General features: G+C 43.5%; 1 protein-coding gene across 1 annotated transcript in view; it reads left to right on the top strand.

Annotated features, from left to right (window-relative positions):
• tmtc3 (transmembrane O-mannosyltransferase targeting cadherins 3) overlaps positions 1-18,688 on the top strand; it is a 140,660-nt gene extending 121,972 nt beyond the window's left edge. Inside the window, exon 14 of the mRNA XM_014125664.2 lies at positions 14,777-18,688. Within this exon, the coding sequence (XP_013981139.1) occupies positions 14,777-15,648 (872 nt within the window). The 3' untranslated portion in view covers positions 15,649-18,688. The remainder of the gene's footprint in view (positions 1-14,776) is intronic.
• Positions 18,689-20,942: the final 2,254 nt, after the last annotated feature.

Genomic DNA, 20,942 nt, shown 5'->3' with positions numbered 1-20,942 from the left:
AGCGCGTTCCAGGTCGCACGCACCAGAAGACTTGAGTCCCTCTGAGTGACACATGGAAAGAACAGGACTACTTAGCCATTTTTCAAAAGAAAAACATCAACCAATTTCTAAAGACTGTTGACATCTGGTGGAAGCCATAGGAACTGCAACCATATTCCTATTAAAAAGGGCTTTCCATAGAAAACCAATAGAAAACAGATTGACCTCAAACAAAATTCCCTGGATGGATTGTGTTCGGGGTTTCGCCTGCCAAATCAGTTCTGTTATACTCACAGACATTATTCAAACAGTTTTCGAAACTTCAGAGTGTTTTCTATCCAAATCTACTAATAATATGCATATCCTAGCTTCTGGGCCTGAGTTTACTTTGGCAGTTGACTTTGGGCACGCTTTTCATCCGGACGTCAAAATACTGCTCCCTAGCCTTAAGAAGTTTTAAAGAGCCTTTTGGTCCTAGACTTGGCGCTCCGGTACCGCTTGCCATGCGGTAGCAGGGAGAACAGTCTGACTTGAGTGACTGGAGTCTTTGACATTTTTTGGGGCCTTTCTCCTGGATGTCAGGAAGCTTAGCTTGGTGATGAGCTTCGTGGGCACTATGGTGTTGAACGCTGAGCTGTAGTCAATATACAGCATTCTCACATAGGTGTTTCTTTTTTCTAGTTGGGAAAGGACAGTGTGGAGTGTGATTTGAGATTGCGTCATCTGTTGATCTTTTGGGGCGGTTTACAAATTGGAGTGGGTCTAGGTTTCCTGGCATGATGGTGTTGATGTGAGCCATAACCAGCCTTTCAAAGCACTTCATGGCTACCGACGTGAGTGCTAAGAGGCGGTAATCATTTAGGCAGGTTACCTTCGCTATCTTGGGCACAGGGACTATGGTGGTCTGTTTGAAACATTTAGGTATTATAGACTTGGTCAGGGAGAGGCTGAAAATGTCAGTGAAGACACTTGCCTGTTGGTCCGCGCATGCTTTGAGTACACGTCTTGGTAATTCGTCTGGCCCCGCGGCTTTGTGAATGTTGACCTGTTTAACCTCTCTAGGGTCGGCGGGACGAAATCGTCCCACCTACTCAACAGCCAGTTGAATCCCGTGGCGCGTTATTCAAATACCTTAGAAATGCTATTACTTCAATTTCTCAAACATATGACTATTTTACACAATTTTAACCTGTTATGGCTAGGGGGCAGTATTTCCACGGCTGGATAAAAAACGTACCCGATTTAACCTCTATGGGCTAGGTGGGACGCTAGCGTGCCACCCGTGGTGCACTCCATCAACAGCAGGTGCATTTCAAGAGCGGCAAATTTGAATCCAAATAAATGTCAAAATTCAAATTTTTCAAACATACAACTATTTTACACCCTTTGAAAGATAAACATCTCTTTAATCTAACCACGTTTTACGATTTCAAAAAGGTTTTACGGCGAAAGCATAAATTTAGAGTATGTTAGGACAGTACATTTACAAGAGTTGTGTGTAATGTTTTGTCAATTCAAAGACAGGGTCACCAAAACCATAAAACCAGCTAAAATGATGCACTAACCTTTTACAATCTCCATCAGATGACACTCCTAGGACATTATGTTAGACAATGCATGCATTTTTAGTTCTATCAAGTTCATATTTATATCCAAAAACAGCGTTTTACTATGGCATTGATGTTGAGGAAATCGTTTCCCTCCAATAACCGGCAGTCAAGTCAGCGTCACAAATTAAATAATTAAAATTAGAAAACATTGGTAAAATATTATATTGTCATTTAAAGAATTATAGATTTACATCTCTTGAACGCAATCAACTTGCCAGATTTAAAAATAACCTTACTGGGAAATCACACTTTGCAATAATCTGAGCACTGCGCCCAGAAAAATACGCGTTGCGATACAGACTAGACGTCATGTTGGGGAGATCTAAAATCGAAAATACTATGTAAATAATCCATTACCTTTGATTCTCTTCATCAGATGTCACTTCCAGGTATCACAGGTCCATAACGAATGTAGTTTTGTTCAAAAAAGCTCATCATTTATGTCCAAAAATCTCCGTCTTGTTAGCACATGATCTAAGCCAGCCGGACTTCTCGTCATGAACGAGGGGAAAAATATATTTCCGTTCGTTCAAACATGTCAAACGTTGTATAGCATAAATCATTAGGGCCTTTTTAACCAGAACATGAATAATATTCAAGGTGGACGAATGCATACTCTTTTATAACGTATTGGAACGAGGGTACCCAACATGAACTCGCGCGCCAGGTGTCTAATGGGACATCATCGTTCCATGGCTCTTGTTCGGTCAGATCTCCCTCCAGAAGACTCAAAACACTTTGTAAAGGCTGGTGACATCTAGTGGAAGCAATAGGAAGTGCCAAAATATTCCTCAGCCCCTGTGTTTTTCAATGGGATAGGTTTAAAGGTAATACAACACATCAGGTATCCACTTCCTGTCAGAAAATGTCTCAGGGTTTTGCCTGCCAAATGAGTTGTGTTATACTCACAGACACCATTCAAACAGTTTTAGAAAATTTAGGGTGTTTTCTATCCATATGTAATAAGTATATGCATATTCTAGTTACTGGGTAGGAGTGGTAACCAGATTAAATCGGGTATGTTTTTTTATCCAGCCGTGTCAATACTGCCCCCTAGCCCTAACAGGTTAATCTGGTTACTACTCCTGCCCAGTAACTAGGATATGCATATAATTATTGGCTTTGGATAGAAAACACTCCAAAGTTTCCAAAACTGTTTGAATGGTGTCTGTGAGTATAACAGAACTCAAATGGCAGGTCAAAACCTGAGAGATTCCTTTACAGGAAGTGGCCTGTCTGACCATTTCTTGAACTTCTTTGCCATCTCTATCTATTACAAAGGATCTCTGCTCTAACGTGACACTTCCTACGTCTTCCATAGGCTCTCAGAGCCCGGGAAAAACCTGAATGTCGTCATTCCAGCCCCAGGCTGAAACACATTATCGCCTTTCTCAAGTGACCGATCAAGGGACTGTGGGCTTAGGCGCGTGCACTGGCTGCCCCCGTCTTTGTGATTTTTCCTCTGTTTGCCGAAAAGGAGATTCCCGGTCGGAATATTATCGCTTTTTTACGAGATAAATTGATTTTAAACAGCGGTTGACATGCTTCGAAGTACGGTAATGGAATATTTAGAAATTTTTTGTCACGAATTGCGCCATGCCCGCGACCCTGATTTACCATTTCGGATAGTTTCTGGAACGCACGAACAAAACACCGCTATTCGGATATAACGATGGATTATTTGGGACCAAACCAATATTTGTTATTGAAGTAGCAGTCCTGGGAGTGCATTCTGACGAAGACAACAAAGGTAATAACGTTTTTGTTATAGTAAATCTGATTTTGGTGAAGGCTAAACTTGCCGGGTGTCTAAATAGCTAGCCCGTGATGGCTGGGCTATGTACTTAGAATATTGCAAAATGTGCTTTCACCAAAAAGCTATTTTAAAATCGGACATATCGAGTGCATAGAGGAGTTCTGTATCTATAATTCTTAAAATAATTGTTATGCTTTTTGTGAATGTTTATCGTGAGTAATTTAGTAAATTGTTAGTAAATTCCCCGGAAGTTTGCTAGTTCTGAATGTCACATGCTAATGTAAAAAGCTGTTTTTTGATATAAATATGAACTTGATTGAACAAAACATGCATGTATTGTGTAACATAATGTCCTAGGTGTGTCATCTGATGAAGATCATCAAAGGTTAGTGCTGCATTTAGCTGTGGTTTGGGTCTATATGACATTTTATGCTAGCTTGAAAAATGGGTGTCTGATTGTTTCTGGCTGGGTACTCTGCTGACATACTATCCGAATGGTAAAGAAGGGTGACGCGCACGACGCATTTCGTGACAAAAAAATTCTAAATATTCCATTACCGTACTTCGAAGCATGTCAACCGCTGTTTAAAATACATTTTTATACAATTTTTCTCGTAAAAAAGCGATAATATTCCGACCGGGAATCTGTGTTTAGGTTCAAAGACGAACGAAAATAAAAACATGGGGTCGACTCGTGCATGCGCCTCAGCCCATTGTCCTCTGATAGAGCACTTACCAAAGGCGCTAATGTTTTTCAGCCTGTGGCTGGAATTACATCATTCAGCTTTTTCCCGCCTTCTGAGAGCCTATGGGAGCCGTAGGAAGTGTCACGTTACAGCAAAGATCCTCAGTCTTCAAAAAACAGAGTCAAGAAGCTCAAGGTATGGTCAGAGAGGGCACTTCCTGTTTGGAATCTTCTCAGGTTTTTGCCTGCCATATGAGTTCTGTTATACTCACAGACACCATTCAAACAGTTTTAGAAACTTTAGGGTGTTTTCTATCCAAAGCCAATAATTATATGCATATTCTAGTTTCTGGGCAGTAGTAATAACCAGATTAAATCGGGTACGTTTTTTATCCGGACGTGTAAATACTGCCCCCTACCCCCAACAGGTTAAAGGCCTTGCTCACATCGGCTACATAGAGAGTGATCACACGGTCATCTGGAACAGCTGGTGCTCGCATGCATGTTTCAGTGTTGCTTGCCTCAAAGCGAGCAATTTAGCTCGTCTGGTAGGCTCGCGTCACTGGGCAGCTGGTTTTCCCTTTTGTAGTCAGTAATAGTTTTCAAGCCCTTCCACATCCGACGAGCGTCAGAGCCGTTGTAGTAGGATACAATCTTAGTCCTGTATAACCAGCTTCATGAGGTAGTCACCTGGAATGCATTTCAATTAACAGGTGTGCCTTCTTAATTTTGGGAATTTCTTTCCTTCTTAATGCGTTTGAGCCAGTCAGTTGTGTTTTGATAAGGTAAGGGTGGTATACAGAAGATTGCCCTTTTTTTGTAAAAGACCTAGTCCATATCATGGCAAGAACAGCTCAAATAAGTAAAGAGAAACGACAGTCCGTCATTACGGAACATTTCAAGAACTTTGAAAGTTTCTTCAAGTGCATTCGCAAAAACCATCAAACACTGATGAAACTGGCTCTCAGGAGGACCACCACAGGAAAGGAGAACCCAGCCTTACCTCTGCTACAGAGGATAAGTTGCAGCCCAAATAAATGTTTCACAGAGTTCAAGTAACAAACACATCTCAACATCAACTTTTCAGAGGAGACTGCGTGAATCAGGCCTTCATGGTCAAATTGCTGCAAAGAAACCACTACTAAAGGACATCAATAAGAAGAAGAGACTTGCTTGGCCAAGAAACACTAGCAATGTACATTAGACCGGTGAAAATCTGTCCTTCGGTCTGAGGAGTCCAAATATGCAATTTTTGGTTCCAACCACCGTCTTTGTGAGACGCAGAGTAGGTGAACGGATGATCTCCGCATGTGTGGTTCCCACCGTGAAGCATGGAGGAGGAGGTGTGATGGTGTGGGGGTGCTTTGCTAGTGACACCTTCTGTGATTTATTTAGAGTTCAAGGCACACTTAACCAGCATGGCTACCACAGCATTCTGCAGTGATACGCCGTCCCATCTGGTTTGTGCTTAGTGGGACTATAATTTGTTTTTCAACAGGACAATGACCCAACACACCTCCAGGCTGTGTAAGGGCTATTTGACCAAGATGGATAGTGATGGAGTGCTGCATCAGATGACCTGGCCTCCACAATCACCCAACCTCAACTCAATTGAGATGGTTTGGGATGAGTTGGACCGCAGAGTGAAGGAAAAGCAGCCACTAAGTGTTCAGCATATGTGGGAACTCCTTCAAGACTTTTGGGAAAGCATTCCTGGTGAAGCTGGTTGAGAGAATGCACATCTGTCATCAAGGCAAAGGGTGGCTACTTTGAAGAATCTAAACTATATTTTGAATTGTTTAACACTTTTTTGGTTACTACATGATTCCATGTGTTACTTCATTGTTTTGATGTTTTCACTTCTACAATGTAGAAAATAGTACAAATAAATAAAAACCCTTAAATGAGTGTGTGCCCAAATGTTTGACTGGTACTGTATGTTAATGTGTGCAATTTTTGATCACTTTTCTAGGATGTTTTATTGTTTTTATTGCTTTAGTGGGAAGCTCATCAGAAGTAGACATGCTCATGTTTATATTTGTGCAGGGTGAGCTGCACACAGTGGACTTCCTACTAGGGCACACCGCCTCAGTGCTAACAGTATACTGTAACTCTGGTTCATAGGCACATAATTACTCCATATAATAGCTGTAGGATTAACAGAGGCATTCAGGGCAGTTAGTGGGACATAAATTAAGTTACTTACGCTGTCTGCCAACGCCCCCTGGATAATGAGCATTTGCTGCAGCATTATGACTACTCAGCGACACAATGGTAGGGATTAACTGTCTCAACGCAGCCTTGAAATGAGTCCAGGAGCCAAGATGATTTTGATGGACTTCGTCATTCCTGTAGAGCATCTTCTGTTTCCAAAAGGTGTGAAAGTTATCTGTAAAAGTGATTCCAACGGAGCTACAGTAATCTTTTAGCCAGGTGTGTAATGTCAGTAGCCTGCTGAATCTCATACGCGTGTCCCAACGATGGTATCAGACCTGAAATAATTGGCCACTTTTTGGAATCTTAGTGCTAGAATCAGTTCTTTACAATCCAATTTCAGAAGTTCCGAGCTAGCCCTGCTGATGTCATTTGACCCCACATGGACTACGACAGTGTCAGCTCCTGACATCTGTCGTAGAAAAGTGGGAAGCAGCCTTGTAATGTCTTGTACTTGTGCTCTAGGATAGCACAGGGTTTTTGCTCCGGGATCCATTCATTATTATCTGGATTCATTGTAGCACCCACATTAATGTAGAGGTTTTGAGAAACAGGTCATATTCTTATTTACAATAAAGGTGACTCCTAATTGACACAATGCATTATTTACCATTCATTTCTATTGGGCACAACATAATCCTAAACACAACCAAAACAAACTGCAAAGGCATCCGACAAGTTTGTAGTCACAAGCTTGATGTAGTCATTGTGTGATAGGAATATGGGACCAAACACTATATGTAATACACTAAGTGAATTTGTCCAAATACTTGTGACACCTTCAAATGGGGGTACTAGATACTTAAAGTGCTTTCATTTCTGAACAGACAATACCCTCAAATAAATGGAGCCATTCTGTACTGTCACCTCATATTAAACATTTGAAAGTTTTAGCTTCACTGTCCAAATAAATACGTAGGGGAGTGTGTAATATTTTTCTTTTTTTTCTCGAGTAAACATTAGCTCAATCGACATTGAAGTTACTAAAACCAGATCGAACCTGTGTAGAAATGATAATGAACCTACATTTATACTCTCTTTACTCTGCCTAACTTGCTAACAGTCAAATGAAAGTTCTAAAAGTGATGGATAGAGGAAATTGACGGCGATTAAATATAATCAAGATCTCAGGGAAGCCCGAATATATGGGATCAATATCATGCCAAATGTATTCGCAAATGTAAATCACCAATCCACAAATATAAATCACTTTCCACAAATGGAAATCACCAATCCACAAATGGAAATCACTTTCCACAAACAAACACCTTTTGATTTGTATTTGTAAATCGAAGGCCTTAAGTAAAATGACTGCCATAAAGATTTGCACATAGGAGAGAGATGCGCAAACCTGCAACTCCATATTTGGAAGCACTTAGGTCACCTAACTTTTGTCAGGGATTTGACTACAAAAAAATACAAAGTTCTCACGCTTAGACAAGAAGTTCTCGAACAGAAAAAAAGTTGTCATTGTAGAACGCGATTTTGTAGTCGTAGAAAAAAGGTTTGTACCCATAGAAAGCAATTTCTATAAATCACTGACAGCCTCTCATTCGTCCATGTTGAAGCCTACCTTTCAAGGTGGCAGAAATTATACTATGGTAACCATAATATTTTAAAATTGTGTGTAACCATAGTATGTCCAACATAAATAATCGAAACCCTAGCCCTAGATTACTCTGTTTGCAACACTATTGCGGTGTACACCCGTTTATCACCCAAATATTTGAATTACCTGGCCAGTGTGATAGCACCACTAAATTGTGAAGGATATGTCATACATTGTAAGTGATTATAATCCATCCGCTGTCTCATGTTGCACAGAAGATGAACATTAAGGAGACATAAGTATTCCTGAGGCCTCTAGCCATTTCCCCAGGAGAGGCATGCAAAAGGTAGAAGGGAGGTGTAGGATATGGGATCAGACTTTGTAACAGTATTGCTTCCGTCCCGCTCCTTCCGTCCCTCTCCTCGTCCCAACCTGAGCTTGAACCATGGACCTTCTGCACACATTGACAAGTCACCCTCGAAGCATCGTTACCCATCGCTCCACAAAAGCTGCGGCCCTTGCAGAGCAAGGGAAACACCTACTTCAAGGTCTCAGAGCGGGTGACGTCACCGATTGAAACGCTATTAGCGAGCACCACTAACTAGCTAGCCATTTCACCCCTTTTTTCCCTCAGCAACCAGTGATCCAGGTCAACAGCATCAATGGTATCAACTTTTATGTGAACAATTTTTTTTATTCTACTACAAAACGCTTTCTACCGTGGTTACTGCTTGTGAGAACTTGTCTACGTGTGAGAACTTCTTGTCTTTTTCTTGTCATATCCCTGCCAAAAATCAGGTGACCTAAGCACTTCCAAATATGGAGTTGCAGGTTTGGCATATCTGTCATGTTTGCGCATACCTCTCCTATGTTCCATTGATTGCATTCCAGCCATTACAATGAGCTTGTCCTCCTGTAGCTCCTAGGTTTGTTCGAAGTCGGAGTTCAGACCAAGTGTGACCTCACTTTGACATTAGTTGTATCCCTTCTGGCCATCACCGCTGGCTAGCTATTTAGGAAAGGAACGGAAAGGGGGATACCTAGTCAGCTGCACAACTGAATGCATTCAACTGAAATGTGTCTTCAGTATTTAGCTAAATGCACTGAGCTAGGTCAAAGCAAAGTTAGCTTTAATACATACAGCATTTTGTTTGTGCAATGGCATGATCTGATGCCCAACTGTTGCTTCAGTTGTAGGTGTGATTTTGATGTGGTGCCAAGAGAAGCTTCCTGTCACCCTAAGAGGTTGTTGGTAAGAGGCAGTGCCACCCAGCATAGTTCAAAGGCACAGGGCACATACGATAAGTTAATAAAAAAACAAATCTCTTAGCACACTCTTTAGATGTACACTACTCTTCAAAAATGTTGGGTCACTTAGAAATGTCCATGTTTTCCATGAAAACATACATAAAATGAGTTGCAACATGAATAGGAAATATAGTCAAGACGTTGCCAAGGTTATAAATAATGATTTTTAATTTAAATAATAATTGCGTCCTTCAGACTTTGCTTTTGTCAAAGAATCCTCCATTTGCAGAAATTACAGCCTTGCAGACCTTTGGCATTCTAGTTGTCAATTTGTTGAGGTTATCTGAAGAGATTTCACCCCATGCTTCCTGAAGCACCTCCCACAAGTTGGATTGGCTTGATGGGCACTTCTTACGTACCATACGGTCAAGCTGCTCCACAACAACTCAATAGTTGCGATCCGGTGACTGTGCTGGCCACTCCATTATAGACAGAATACCAGCTGACTGCTTCTTCCCTAAATAGTTCTTGCATAGTTTGGATCTGTGCTTTGGGTCATTGTCCTGTTGTAGGAGGAAATTGGCTCCAATTAAGAGCCGTCCACAGGGTATGCTATGGCTTTGCAAAATGGAGTGATAGCCTTCCTTCAAGATCCCTTTTATACTGAACAAATCTCCCACTTTACCACCACCAAAGCACCCCCAGACCATCACATTGCCTCCACCATGCTTGACAGATGGCGTCAAGCACTCCTCCAGCATCTTTTCATTTGGTCTGCGTCTCACGAATGTTCTTCTTTGTGATCCGAACACCTCAAACTTAGATTTGTCTGTCCATCACGCTTTTTTCCAATCTTCCTCTGTCCAGTGTCTGTGTTCTTTTGCCCATCTTAATCTTTTCTTTTTATTGGCCAGTCTGGCTTTTTCTTTGCTACTCTGCCTAGAAGGCCAGCATCCCGGAGTCGCCTCTTCACTGTTGATGTTGAGACTGGTGTTTTGCGGGTACTATTTAATGAAGCTGCCAGTTGAGGACTTGTGAGGCGTCTGTTTCTCAAACTAGACACTCTAATGTACATGTCTTCTTGCTCAGTTGTGCACCGGGGCCTCCCACTCCTCTCTATTCTGGTTAGAGACAATTTGGGCAGTTCTGTGAAGGGAGTAGTACACAGCGTTGTACGAGATCTCCAGTTTCTTGGCAGTTTCTCGCATGGAATAGCCTTCATTTCTCAGAACAAGAATAGACTGATGAGTTTCAGAAGAAAGGGCCATTTTGAGCCTGTAATCGAACCCACAAATGCTGATCCTCCAGATACTCAACTAGTCTAAAGAAGGCCAGTTGTATTGCTTCTTTAATCAGGACAACAGTTTTCAGCTGTGCTAACATTACTGCAAAAGGGTTTTCTAATGATCAATTAGCCTTTTAAAATGATAAACTTGCATTAGCTAACACAACATGCCATTGGAGTACAGGAGTGATGGTTGCTGATAATGGGCCTCTATACGCATATGTAGATATTCTGCAAAAAATCTGCCATTTCCAGCTACAATAGTCCTTTACAATATTAACAATGTCTACACTGTATTTTAATGGACAAAAAAATTGCTTTTCTTTTAAAATCAAGGACATTTCTAAGTGACCCCAAACTTTTCAACCGTAGTGTATGCACCCGATAGGGTGACACAATAAAATGTGACACTCAGGCAGCATAAACTGTGTTAAGTCTTATTACATACAGCCGGGAGGAACTATTGGATATAAGAGCAACGTCAACTTAACAACAACATGACCAGGAATACACTTTCCCGAAGCGGATCCTCTGTTTGGTCCACCACCCAGGACAATGGATCAGATCCCAGCAGGCGACCCAAAACAACGGCGCTGCAGAAGGGGCAGACAGAGTGGTCTTCTGGTCAGGCTCCGTAGACAGGCACATTGCCCAGCGCTCCCGAGTATACTACTTGCCAATGTCCAGTCTCTTGACAACAAGTTAGACGAAATCCGAGCAAGGGTTGACTTCCAGAGAGACATCAGAGATTGCAACATTCTCTGTTTCACGGAAACATGGCTCTCTCGGGATACGTTATCAGAGTCGGTACAGCCACCTGGTTTCTTCACGCATCGCACCGACAGAAACAAACATCTCTCTGGTAAGAAGAATGGCGGGGGTGTATGCCTTATGATTAACAAGTCGTGGTGCGATCATAACAACATACAGGAACTCAAGTCCTGTTGTTCACCTGACCTGGAATTCCTTACAATCAAATGCCGGCCATATTATCTACCTAGAGAATTCTCTTTGATTGTAATCACAGTCATGTGTATCCCCCCCCCCCCCAAGCAGACACCTCGACGGCCCTGACAGAACGTCATTGGACTCGATGTAAACTGGAAACCACATATCCTGAGGCTGCATTTACTGTAGCTGGGGATTTTAACAAGGCTAATCTGAAAACAAGGCTCAATAAATTCTTTCAGCATATCGAATGCGCGACCCGGGCTAGCAAAATTCTGAATCATTCTTACTCTAACTTCCGCAACACATACAAAGCCCTCCCTCGCCCTCCTTTCGGCAAATCTGACCACGACTCCATTTGTTGCTCCCAGCCGATAGACAGAAACTAAAACAGGAAACGCCCGTGCTCAGGTCTGTTCAATGCTGGTCCGACCAATCTGATTCCACTCTTCAAGATTGCTTCGATCACATGGACTGGGATATATTCCGGTTAGCGTCGAACAACAACATTGATGTATACGCTGATTCGGTGAGCGAGTTTTTTAGCAAGTGCATCGGTGGTGATGTACCCACGGCGACTATTAAAACTTTCCCCAACCAGAAATGGGTAGATTGATGGCAGCATTCGCGCAAACTGAAAGCGCGAACCACTGCTTTTAATCAGGGCAAGGCGACCGGAAACATGACCGAATACAAACAGTGTAGCTATTCCCTCCGCAAGGCAATCAGACAAGCTAAGTGTCAGTATAGAGACAAAGTAGAGTCGCAATTCAACGGCTCAGACACGAGAGGTATGTGGCAGGGTATACAGTCAATCACGGATTACAAAAATAAAACCAGCACCGTTGCGGACCCCGACGTCTTGCTCTCAGACAAACTAAACAACTTCTTTGCTCGCTTTGAGGACAATACAGTGCCACCGACACGACCCGCTACCAAAACCTGCGGGCTCTCCTTCACCGCAGCCAGCGTGAGTAAAACATTTAAATGTGTTAACCCTCGCAAGGCTGCCGGCCCAGACGGCATCCCTAGCCGTGTCCTCAGAGCATGCACAGACCAGCTGGCTGGTGTGTTTACAGACATATTCAATCAATCTCTATCCCAGTCTGCTGTTCCCACATGCTTCAAGAGGGCCACCATTGTTCCTGTTCCCAAGAAAGCTAAGGTAACTGAGCTAAACGACTATCGCCCTGTAGCATTCCCTTCCGTCATCATGAAGTGCTTTGAGAGACTATTCAAGGATCATATCACCTCCACCCTACCTGACACCTTAGACCCACTCCAATTTGCTTACCGCCTCAATAGGTCCACAGACGTCACAATCACACTGCACACTGCCCTAACCCATCTGGACAAGAGGAATACCTATGTAAAAATGCTGTTCATCAACTACAGCTCAGAATTTAACACCATAGTACCCTCCAAACTCGTCATTAAGCTTGAGACCCTGGGTCTCGACCCCGCCCTGTGCAACTGGGTCCTGGACATTCTGACGTGACGCCCCCAGGTTGTGAGGGTAGGAAACAACATCTCCACCCCGCTGATCCTCAACACTGGGGCCCCACAAGGGCCCGTGCTCATCTCTCTCCTGTACTACCTGTTCACTGCGTGGCCATGCACGCCTCCAACTCAATCATGAAGTTTGCAGACGACACTACAGTGGTAGGCTTGATTACCAACCGCAAAGAGACGGCGTTCAGGGAGGAGGTGAGGGCCCTCGGAGTGTAGTGTCAGGAAAATAACCACAACGAGACAACGTCAACAAAACAAAGGAGATGATCTTGGACTTCAGGAAGCAGCAGAGGGAGCACCCCCCTATCCACATCGACGGGACAGTAGTGGAGAAGGTGGACAGTGTTAAGTTCCTCAGCGTACACATCACAGACAAGCTGAAATGGTCCACACAGACAGCGTGGTGAAAGCGCAACAGCGCCTCTTCAACCTCAGGATGCTGAAGAAATTTGGCTTGTCACCAAAAACACTCAAACTTTTACAGCTGCACAATCGAGAGCATCCTGTCGGGGTGTTTCACCGCCTGGTACGACAACTGCTCCTCCCACAACCGTAAGGCTCTCCAGAGGGTAGTGAGATCTGCACAACGCATCACCGGGGGTAAACTACCTGCCCTTCAGGACACCTACACCACCCGATGTCACAGGAAGGCCAAAAAGATCATCAAGGACAACAACCACCCGAGCCACTGCCTGTTCACCCCGCTATCATCCAGAAGGCGAGGTCAGTACAGGTGCATCAAAGCTGGGACCGAGAGACTGAACAATAGCTTCTATCTCAAGGCCATCAGACTGTTAAACAGCCATCACTAACATTTCTTTTTATTTTACCTTTATTTTACTAGGCAAGTCAGTTAAGAACAAATTCTTATTTTCAATGACGGCCTAGGACCAGTGGGTTAACTGCCTGTTCAGTGGCAGAACGACAGATGTGTACCTTGTCAGCTCGGGGATTTGAACTTGCAACCTTTCAGTTACTAGTCCAACGCTCTAAGCACTAGGCTACCCTGCCGCCACTAACATTGAGTGGCTGCTGCCAACATACTGACTTAAATCTCTAGCCACTTAATAATAAAAGATTGGATGTAATAAATATATCACTAGTCACTTTAAACAATGCCACTTTATATCATGTGTACATACCCTACATTACTCATCTCATATGTAAATACTGTACTCTATACCGTCTACTGCATCTTGCCTATGCCGTTCGGCCATCGCTCATCCATATATTTATATGTACATATTCTAATTCATTCCTTTACTCTTGTGTGTATGAGGTAGTTGTTGTGAAATTGTTAGATTACTTGTTAGATATTACTGCATGGTCGGAACTAGAAGCACAAGCATTTCGCTACACTCGCATTAACTTCTGCTAACCATGTGTATGTGACCAATAAAATTTGATTTGATTTGAATAATTGTTCTGATAAAGGAAAAGTAACTTTTCCCCCAAAATAGAGGCATACAACGACGACAAAACAGGTTTTACAGTGTGGGAATGATAACGAATGAGTGAAGGAAATGCAGAAATAGAAAAATGCAGAAACGTATTTTTGGTTAGTTTGATTAAACAGTATAAAACAATCAGAAGAGCTGAAAACTCCATTAAAACCACTTACAATGTATTTGTTCCCACCGTAAGGGTCATGCACTACTTATGAAGCATATTTACAACTTTTATTCTTCAAATACATAAAATACTGTCAAAAATATTGTGATGTGCTGGATGAGTGTGTCCCACCTTTAACTACTAACCATTGGAAAACCTTTAACAAATCATACCTACCTCCAGCTAAATAAACAATTACTGTTATACCCTAACTAACTGATATTCCTGTGTGTGTGTGTGTGTGTGTGTGTGTGTGTGTGTGTGTGTGTGTGTGTGTGTGTGTGTGTGTGTGTGTGTGTGTGTGTGTGTGTGTGTGTGTGTGTGTGTGTGTGTGTGTGTGTGTGCGCGCGCGCGTGCACCATCTGTGTGTGCTCTCCAGGTGAGCCCAGGTTCCGTCCGGAGGCCAATCGTCGTTTCCTAACCTACGTCCAGGAGGAGCCAGATGACGCCAACGGCTACTTCAACCTGGGCATGCTGGCCATGGACGCCAACGAGAACACTGCGGCCGAGCGCTGGATGAGGGAGGCCATCCGTCTACAGACAGGCTTCCGTAGCGCCCTCTTCAACCTGGCCCTGCTCTACTCGCAGTCCCGACGGGAGCTGGATGCCCTGCCTGTATTAGATGAGCTGCTGCGCCACCATCCAGAGCATGTTAAAGGTTTGATTCTCAAGGGGGATATCCTGATGAACCACAAGAAGGACACCCAGGGGGCCAAGGTCTGCTTCCAGAGGATCCTCCGTATGGACCCCACCAACGTGCAGGGGAAACACAACCTGTGTGTGGTCTACTTTGAGGAGCGAGACCTGCCGAGAGCGGAGCGCTGCCTGGAGGAAACGCTGGCCCTGGCGCCCCATGAGGAGTATGTGCGTCGCCACCTGGGCATCGTGCGCAGTAAGATGGCCGCCATGTCCGTGGCAGGGCAGCCGCTGAGCCCAGCGTCAGCAGAGGGCGCAGCTACGCCATCCATGAAGGAGGAAAAGAAGGGGGGAGGAGGAAAGGAAGAGGAGGAAGGGAGGGGAGCCACTGGCAGCGCTGGGGCCGGGAGTAAGAAGAATGTGCGGAAATCCTCCTCGGCAGAAAGCCTCAGCGGTGGCGGCAACAGCCAATCAGAGCTTCTGGACGACGGCCAGGCTGATAAGCAGCAGCGGACTAAGAGCAAATCCACAAAAGAGATTAAAGACATAGAAAAGAAACGGGCGGCTGCCTTGAAGAGACTGGAGGAGATTGAGCGCATATTAAGCGGTGATTAACCTTGTTATTTACCGCAGTGCAGGACTACTTTTTTGTAGAGCTAGTTACAGCTCCTGAATCACAGATGTCATGCGTCCCAAATGGCACCCTATTCCCTATATCAGCAGGCAAGGCCCCTTGCACTACTTTTGACCAGGGCCCATAGGGTAGTAGCCCATAGTAGTGCACTATATAATAATTAGGGTGGCATTTTGGACACAGCCATAAAGATGTTTTGGTTTTCATAAACAAATGCCCTCCTCACTTCATCATGCATGCTTTAACTCCTTTGATAGTTTGTTTGTTTTTGTTTATCATGTTTACCGGCTGCCCTACCTGCTGCGCCCCCTTACAGGCTGCCCTACCTGCTGCGCCCCCTTACAGGCTGCCCTACCTGCTGCGCCCCCTTACAGGCTGCCCTACCTGCTGCGCCCCCTTACAGGCTGCCCTACCTGCTGCGCCCCCTTACAGGCTGCCCTACCTGCTGCGCCCCCTTACAGGCTGCCCTACCTGCTGCGCCCCTTACAGGCTGCCCTACCTGCTGCGTCCCCTTACAGGCTGCCCTACCTGCTGCGCCCCTTACAGGCTGCCCTACCTGCTGCGCCCCTTACAGGCTGCCCTACCTGCTGCGCCCCCTTACAGGCTGCCCTACCTGCTGCGCCCTTACAGGCTGCCCTACCTGCTGCGCCCCTTACAGGCTGCCCTACCTGCTGCGCCCCCTTACAGGCTGCCCTACCTGCTGCGCCCCCTTACAGGCTGCCCTACCTGCTGCGCCCCCTTACAGGCTGCCCTACCTGCTGCGCCCCCTTACAGGCTGCCCTACCTGCTGCGCCCCCTTACAGGCTGCCCTACCTGCTGTGTCCCTTTATTTTAACGCCTCTGCAAAAATCAAAAAGGGATTTTTTTTTCTTTTTTTTTTTGCACAGCACAAGAAAAGCACAGTCTAGTTTAAAACAAATCTTCACTACAGGTGCAAAACCCTATGTGTTGGTTTTTCTGAATGGCATTTTATCGTGTGCTAATTATTTATGCTTGTTTGATTTGCTACGTTTACTAGCCAAGTTGTTGATCACTGGATTTTATTAGATTTTTGTATGACTCACTCGCCTATTATTTTTTTTTCACAGAATGATTGCATCACAAACAATTAAAGGAAATGACATATAGCACACTACATGGCCCACTTCAGGCAGGCAGGATCTCTGTATGTTGTATGCATCTCCAAATAACCCATTACTACAGCTGCTGCACCTGCATATTACACTACATTACACCCCACGGTGCAGACAGACGCCAAGCCCCGCCTCCTTTGACATCTTCCATTTACTATTTTCCCTTATTGATCCCACCCTGTGCTTCGTGTTTTCCACGCCGTCAGTGTTGCACTGCTCATAGCACAGCCCTTATCTTACAGTGATGCCATTTGGAGCTGTTGTCTCATATTCAACCCCCACACACACACCCACCCACACACACCAACCGACCCGCCACAAGACAGGTGTATGGTTTCCTGTTTGTTACCTCAGAGCATATTAGTCTTCACGTATCATCATACTGTATATCTTATTTCAGTAATAACAGCATTGTTTATGTGAGGATTGACATATGCTCCCCCCTCCTCAAGCCTCTCTCCCCTCCTCCACCCTCTTCACCTCTCCACCTCTCCCATGTTCTTCCTCAAGCTGTGCCATGTGTTGTTTGTCATTTACACCAGAAGATTCCTCTCTCAATGAGAGATGATTTCACAGCACACTCCTTGTACTGAACTATGTCTGTTTTTTTCAAAAGCATTGTAAGGCTATGTTCCTTAGAATCCTCTTCCTTTTACTCTTGTTCTATCTCCCTCTGCAGCTCACATCATTGACCTTGTTCTCTCTCTCGCACGCACTCTCGCCCTGTTTCTCGCTTTCTCTCTCTCCATCTCATGAACATCAAGTCTAACACATACAGTGAATGTAATAAATATCACGAGATTTCCCACACTCGTCTTGCTCTTGCGCTCATCTGCAACCATCCGAATAATGCTTTTTCAACATTGGATTGCGCCACCGTTTGATGCTATCTTGATTTTCTTTGACTGTCATTCTCTTGTACACGAAGATTGTCTGAGTTGGAACTACCTGGAATTTCATTGTTCTTGTTTGATGGTCTAGAGACTTGTTATGGACCTATGAGGAAACGAAAAGTGATTATTCTAGCCTGTTGTTTAGCTTTTATCACCTTATTTAACCCCTCAGTGTACTGTGATGTTTTGTATCCTGGTGATTAGTTACAGACAGATACTGTAATGTGCAGTGTCAATCTGTTCCTTTCTCTTCACACTAACTAAATGGTGACTGTGTGTCCATCTGTTAACCGATAGGACAAATCAACCATTTCTGTCCGTAACCATTACTCAAATGGAAAATCTGGTAACAACATAAATGAGAAACATTGTCAGTGTAATATGATGGTTGTCCTGGGGCCTACGCCACACATATGACCCCTTAACTCTAAAAGCATTTTCAACATGATCATTCATTACTTATCATTGAGCTCCTAAAAAGCGACGTATTGTGCTAGTTAGTGTGTGTGTACAGATGCATTTACATTTTTTCTCAGTACTGTCGTTGTTTGTCACTTGAAATATATGGTACATTTAGCATAGCTATCTTTTATCATGCAATACAAGTGCTATGAAAGTGTTACAATTGTAATCAATCAAGAGTGTTGAAAACATACCTTTAAAGAACTGTCTCGCCTGTAATGATATCAGTTGTACAGAGCACATTAGTCAATCAGCCACTAAGATAGCCAACTAACATTTCAAATATTTTTAATCACCATATTTATCACTTTGGTCCTACATAGGCCTATATGTTCACCTGCAATTTAATTGATAAATTAATCATTTTTCATTTGAACTACTTTTGTATGGTAACCAAAAACACTTTAATTTTTACAGCTATATCCCTTTTTGTAATAGCAGCCCAGATGTTGTGTTGACTCCTGGGTGGGTGATGGTAGTGGAGGGTTCAGGGTTGTGGTTTTCAAATAAAGGCTGTTTACTTTACGACTGCATCTTACCTCTACATGTGTTATTTTTAGGTAACAGCTAGTCTCCCTAGGCACACCAGTTGCCTTCCACATTAAGAATGTTCCGGCATACCTAGGTCTGGGGTTTCTGAAACTAGCTAACAAGATGCGCTGCAGATGGTCTGAGGTCATTTTTATTTTGTATGGTCACATTACACCAGTGGTAGCACCAGGGAATTCTCACTGTGCCTAGCACTGCCTCCTCTGACAGCTTGGTCATTGAGTAGGGGTGGTTGCAATCTATGGTGTATTATGCATGCATGTAGTAATACATTGTTCTTGGGAGTGCTAGACATATTCATGAGGGAGCTTCATCTCCTAGCAAGCCTCTCCCTGGAGCCACCCATGCACTACACAGGCCTAGTCCAGAAACAACTCCTAGTCCTCACTTCTGGCACTGGCCCCTAGGCACTTCATGTAGTAATATGGTAGCAGCTCAACCTTGTTCTCTGATTTCAGCGCTGTTTTTATCAGCGGGAGGTAAGGTTAAAGTACACAAGATCATAGGATTAATGATCAAATCAATATTTTATGAATATTAAAGTAGGTTAGATAAAACTTGATTACATGCTCAGGCTCCAACCTAATTAGAGTGGAGGCAGTGAGGTAATACGGCACATTGCTGTACTCTTAACTTACTGTTTGGCTCAGTTTCAAACCCACTTCCTCTTGAGTCTAGTCCCACCTACTAAGTCGATTGGCACTCAACATGATGTATTTCTGGTATAGGAGGCAAGGGTGCAAGGTAGACCACTGCGGTGGTGGAATGACAATAAGGACGTAGGCAGACAGATAAAGTGCTTTCCCATGCAACTGAAGACCTTTGCTTACAAAGTGAGAAATAAGCTTTATAATAACTTACAACCAACAGGATGACGAATTGTACATCAGTCATTGAGTAACAGCAATGTATACCCAATCACCATCCTCTCTAAGATTGAGGGAGTTTTACATCCAACATTATGTACCGTCACACAGAATATTATTTGGTACCTGATAATGAAGGCTGATAATGCTTTGTGTGCATAATCCCATAATATGAATAGTTAAAAGGATTTAGTCATTTTCCAGTAGCTTAAAGGGGTTTCCATAGTAGAGCCAAAATCACCTCATCCACTTACCACATGTCCATGTAAACAATAAAAGCTTATAACCAGGGTAGGAACTGCTGCAACATGACGTTGAATAATGGTTTCTTCACATTAAGTAATATTAATAAACAGTTGAAAACATTGTTCGGTTTGACACGTTAGAAAGTCTAAATGGGAATGGAAATCTACAGAGTGATAAGAGGAATTCATAAAATCCTCACATGGGAACAGTAGTTAGTTGCATGGATAATTTTCCAAAATTGCATTTCAATGGTATTAGCCTGGATATTGTGCTCTATGTCTATTTTAGCTACATTTAAGCAGATTTTAACTGTCAGGGCCTTGATGGATTTAAATGTCATACTTTGACCATATATCATGGAAATTCTTTGTCAGGTTCCACAATGCAGCACCATCCTTCCAAATCAAAATCGAACCAAATCAGTTTATTGACCGCATACACAGTTTAGCAGATAGAGGGAGCAGTGACATGCTTATGTTACTAGCTCCTAACAATGCAGTAAAATGTTAACAAGCACACAAAAACATTTTTTTTAAGTAATAAATCTTGAAATGTCGGAACGAATCCAACTAAACCAAATAGCACTGTAACATAAATCCAAATGCAATCTATTCGTATATACACCGGATGAATTCACCCAAGATATACTAAGAATGATATGTACAGCAGTAGACAGAATAATCCATTATCTCCATAAATATGTGGTGAGTATAAGCAGTGTAACTAAAAGAGCTACATCGACAATACAGTATTTAACACACAGTACAAAACCCCCATGGGGGAACTTCACTTCCGGACCACAGTATTTAACACACAGTACAAAACCCCCATGGGGGAACTTCACTTCCGGACCACAGTATTTAACACACAGTACAAAACCCCCATGGGGGAACTTCACTTCCGGACCACAGTATTTAAAACACAGTACAAAACCCCCATGGGGGAACTTCACTTCCGGACCACAGTATTTAACACACAGTACAAAACCCCCATTTGGGAACTTCACTTCCGGACCACAGTATTTAACACACAGTACAAAAACCCCATGGGGGAACTTCACTTCCGGACCACAGTATTTAAAACACAGTACAAAACCCCCATGGGGGAACTTCACTTCCGGACCACA

This window comes from Salmo salar, chromosome ssa10 (assembly GCF_905237065.1).
Source record: "Salmo salar chromosome ssa10, Ssal_v3.1, whole genome shotgun sequence".
NCBI lineage: Eukaryota > Metazoa > Chordata > Actinopteri > Salmoniformes > Salmonidae > Salmo > Salmo salar.
This window is presented reverse-complemented; position numbering and strand designations above follow the sequence as displayed.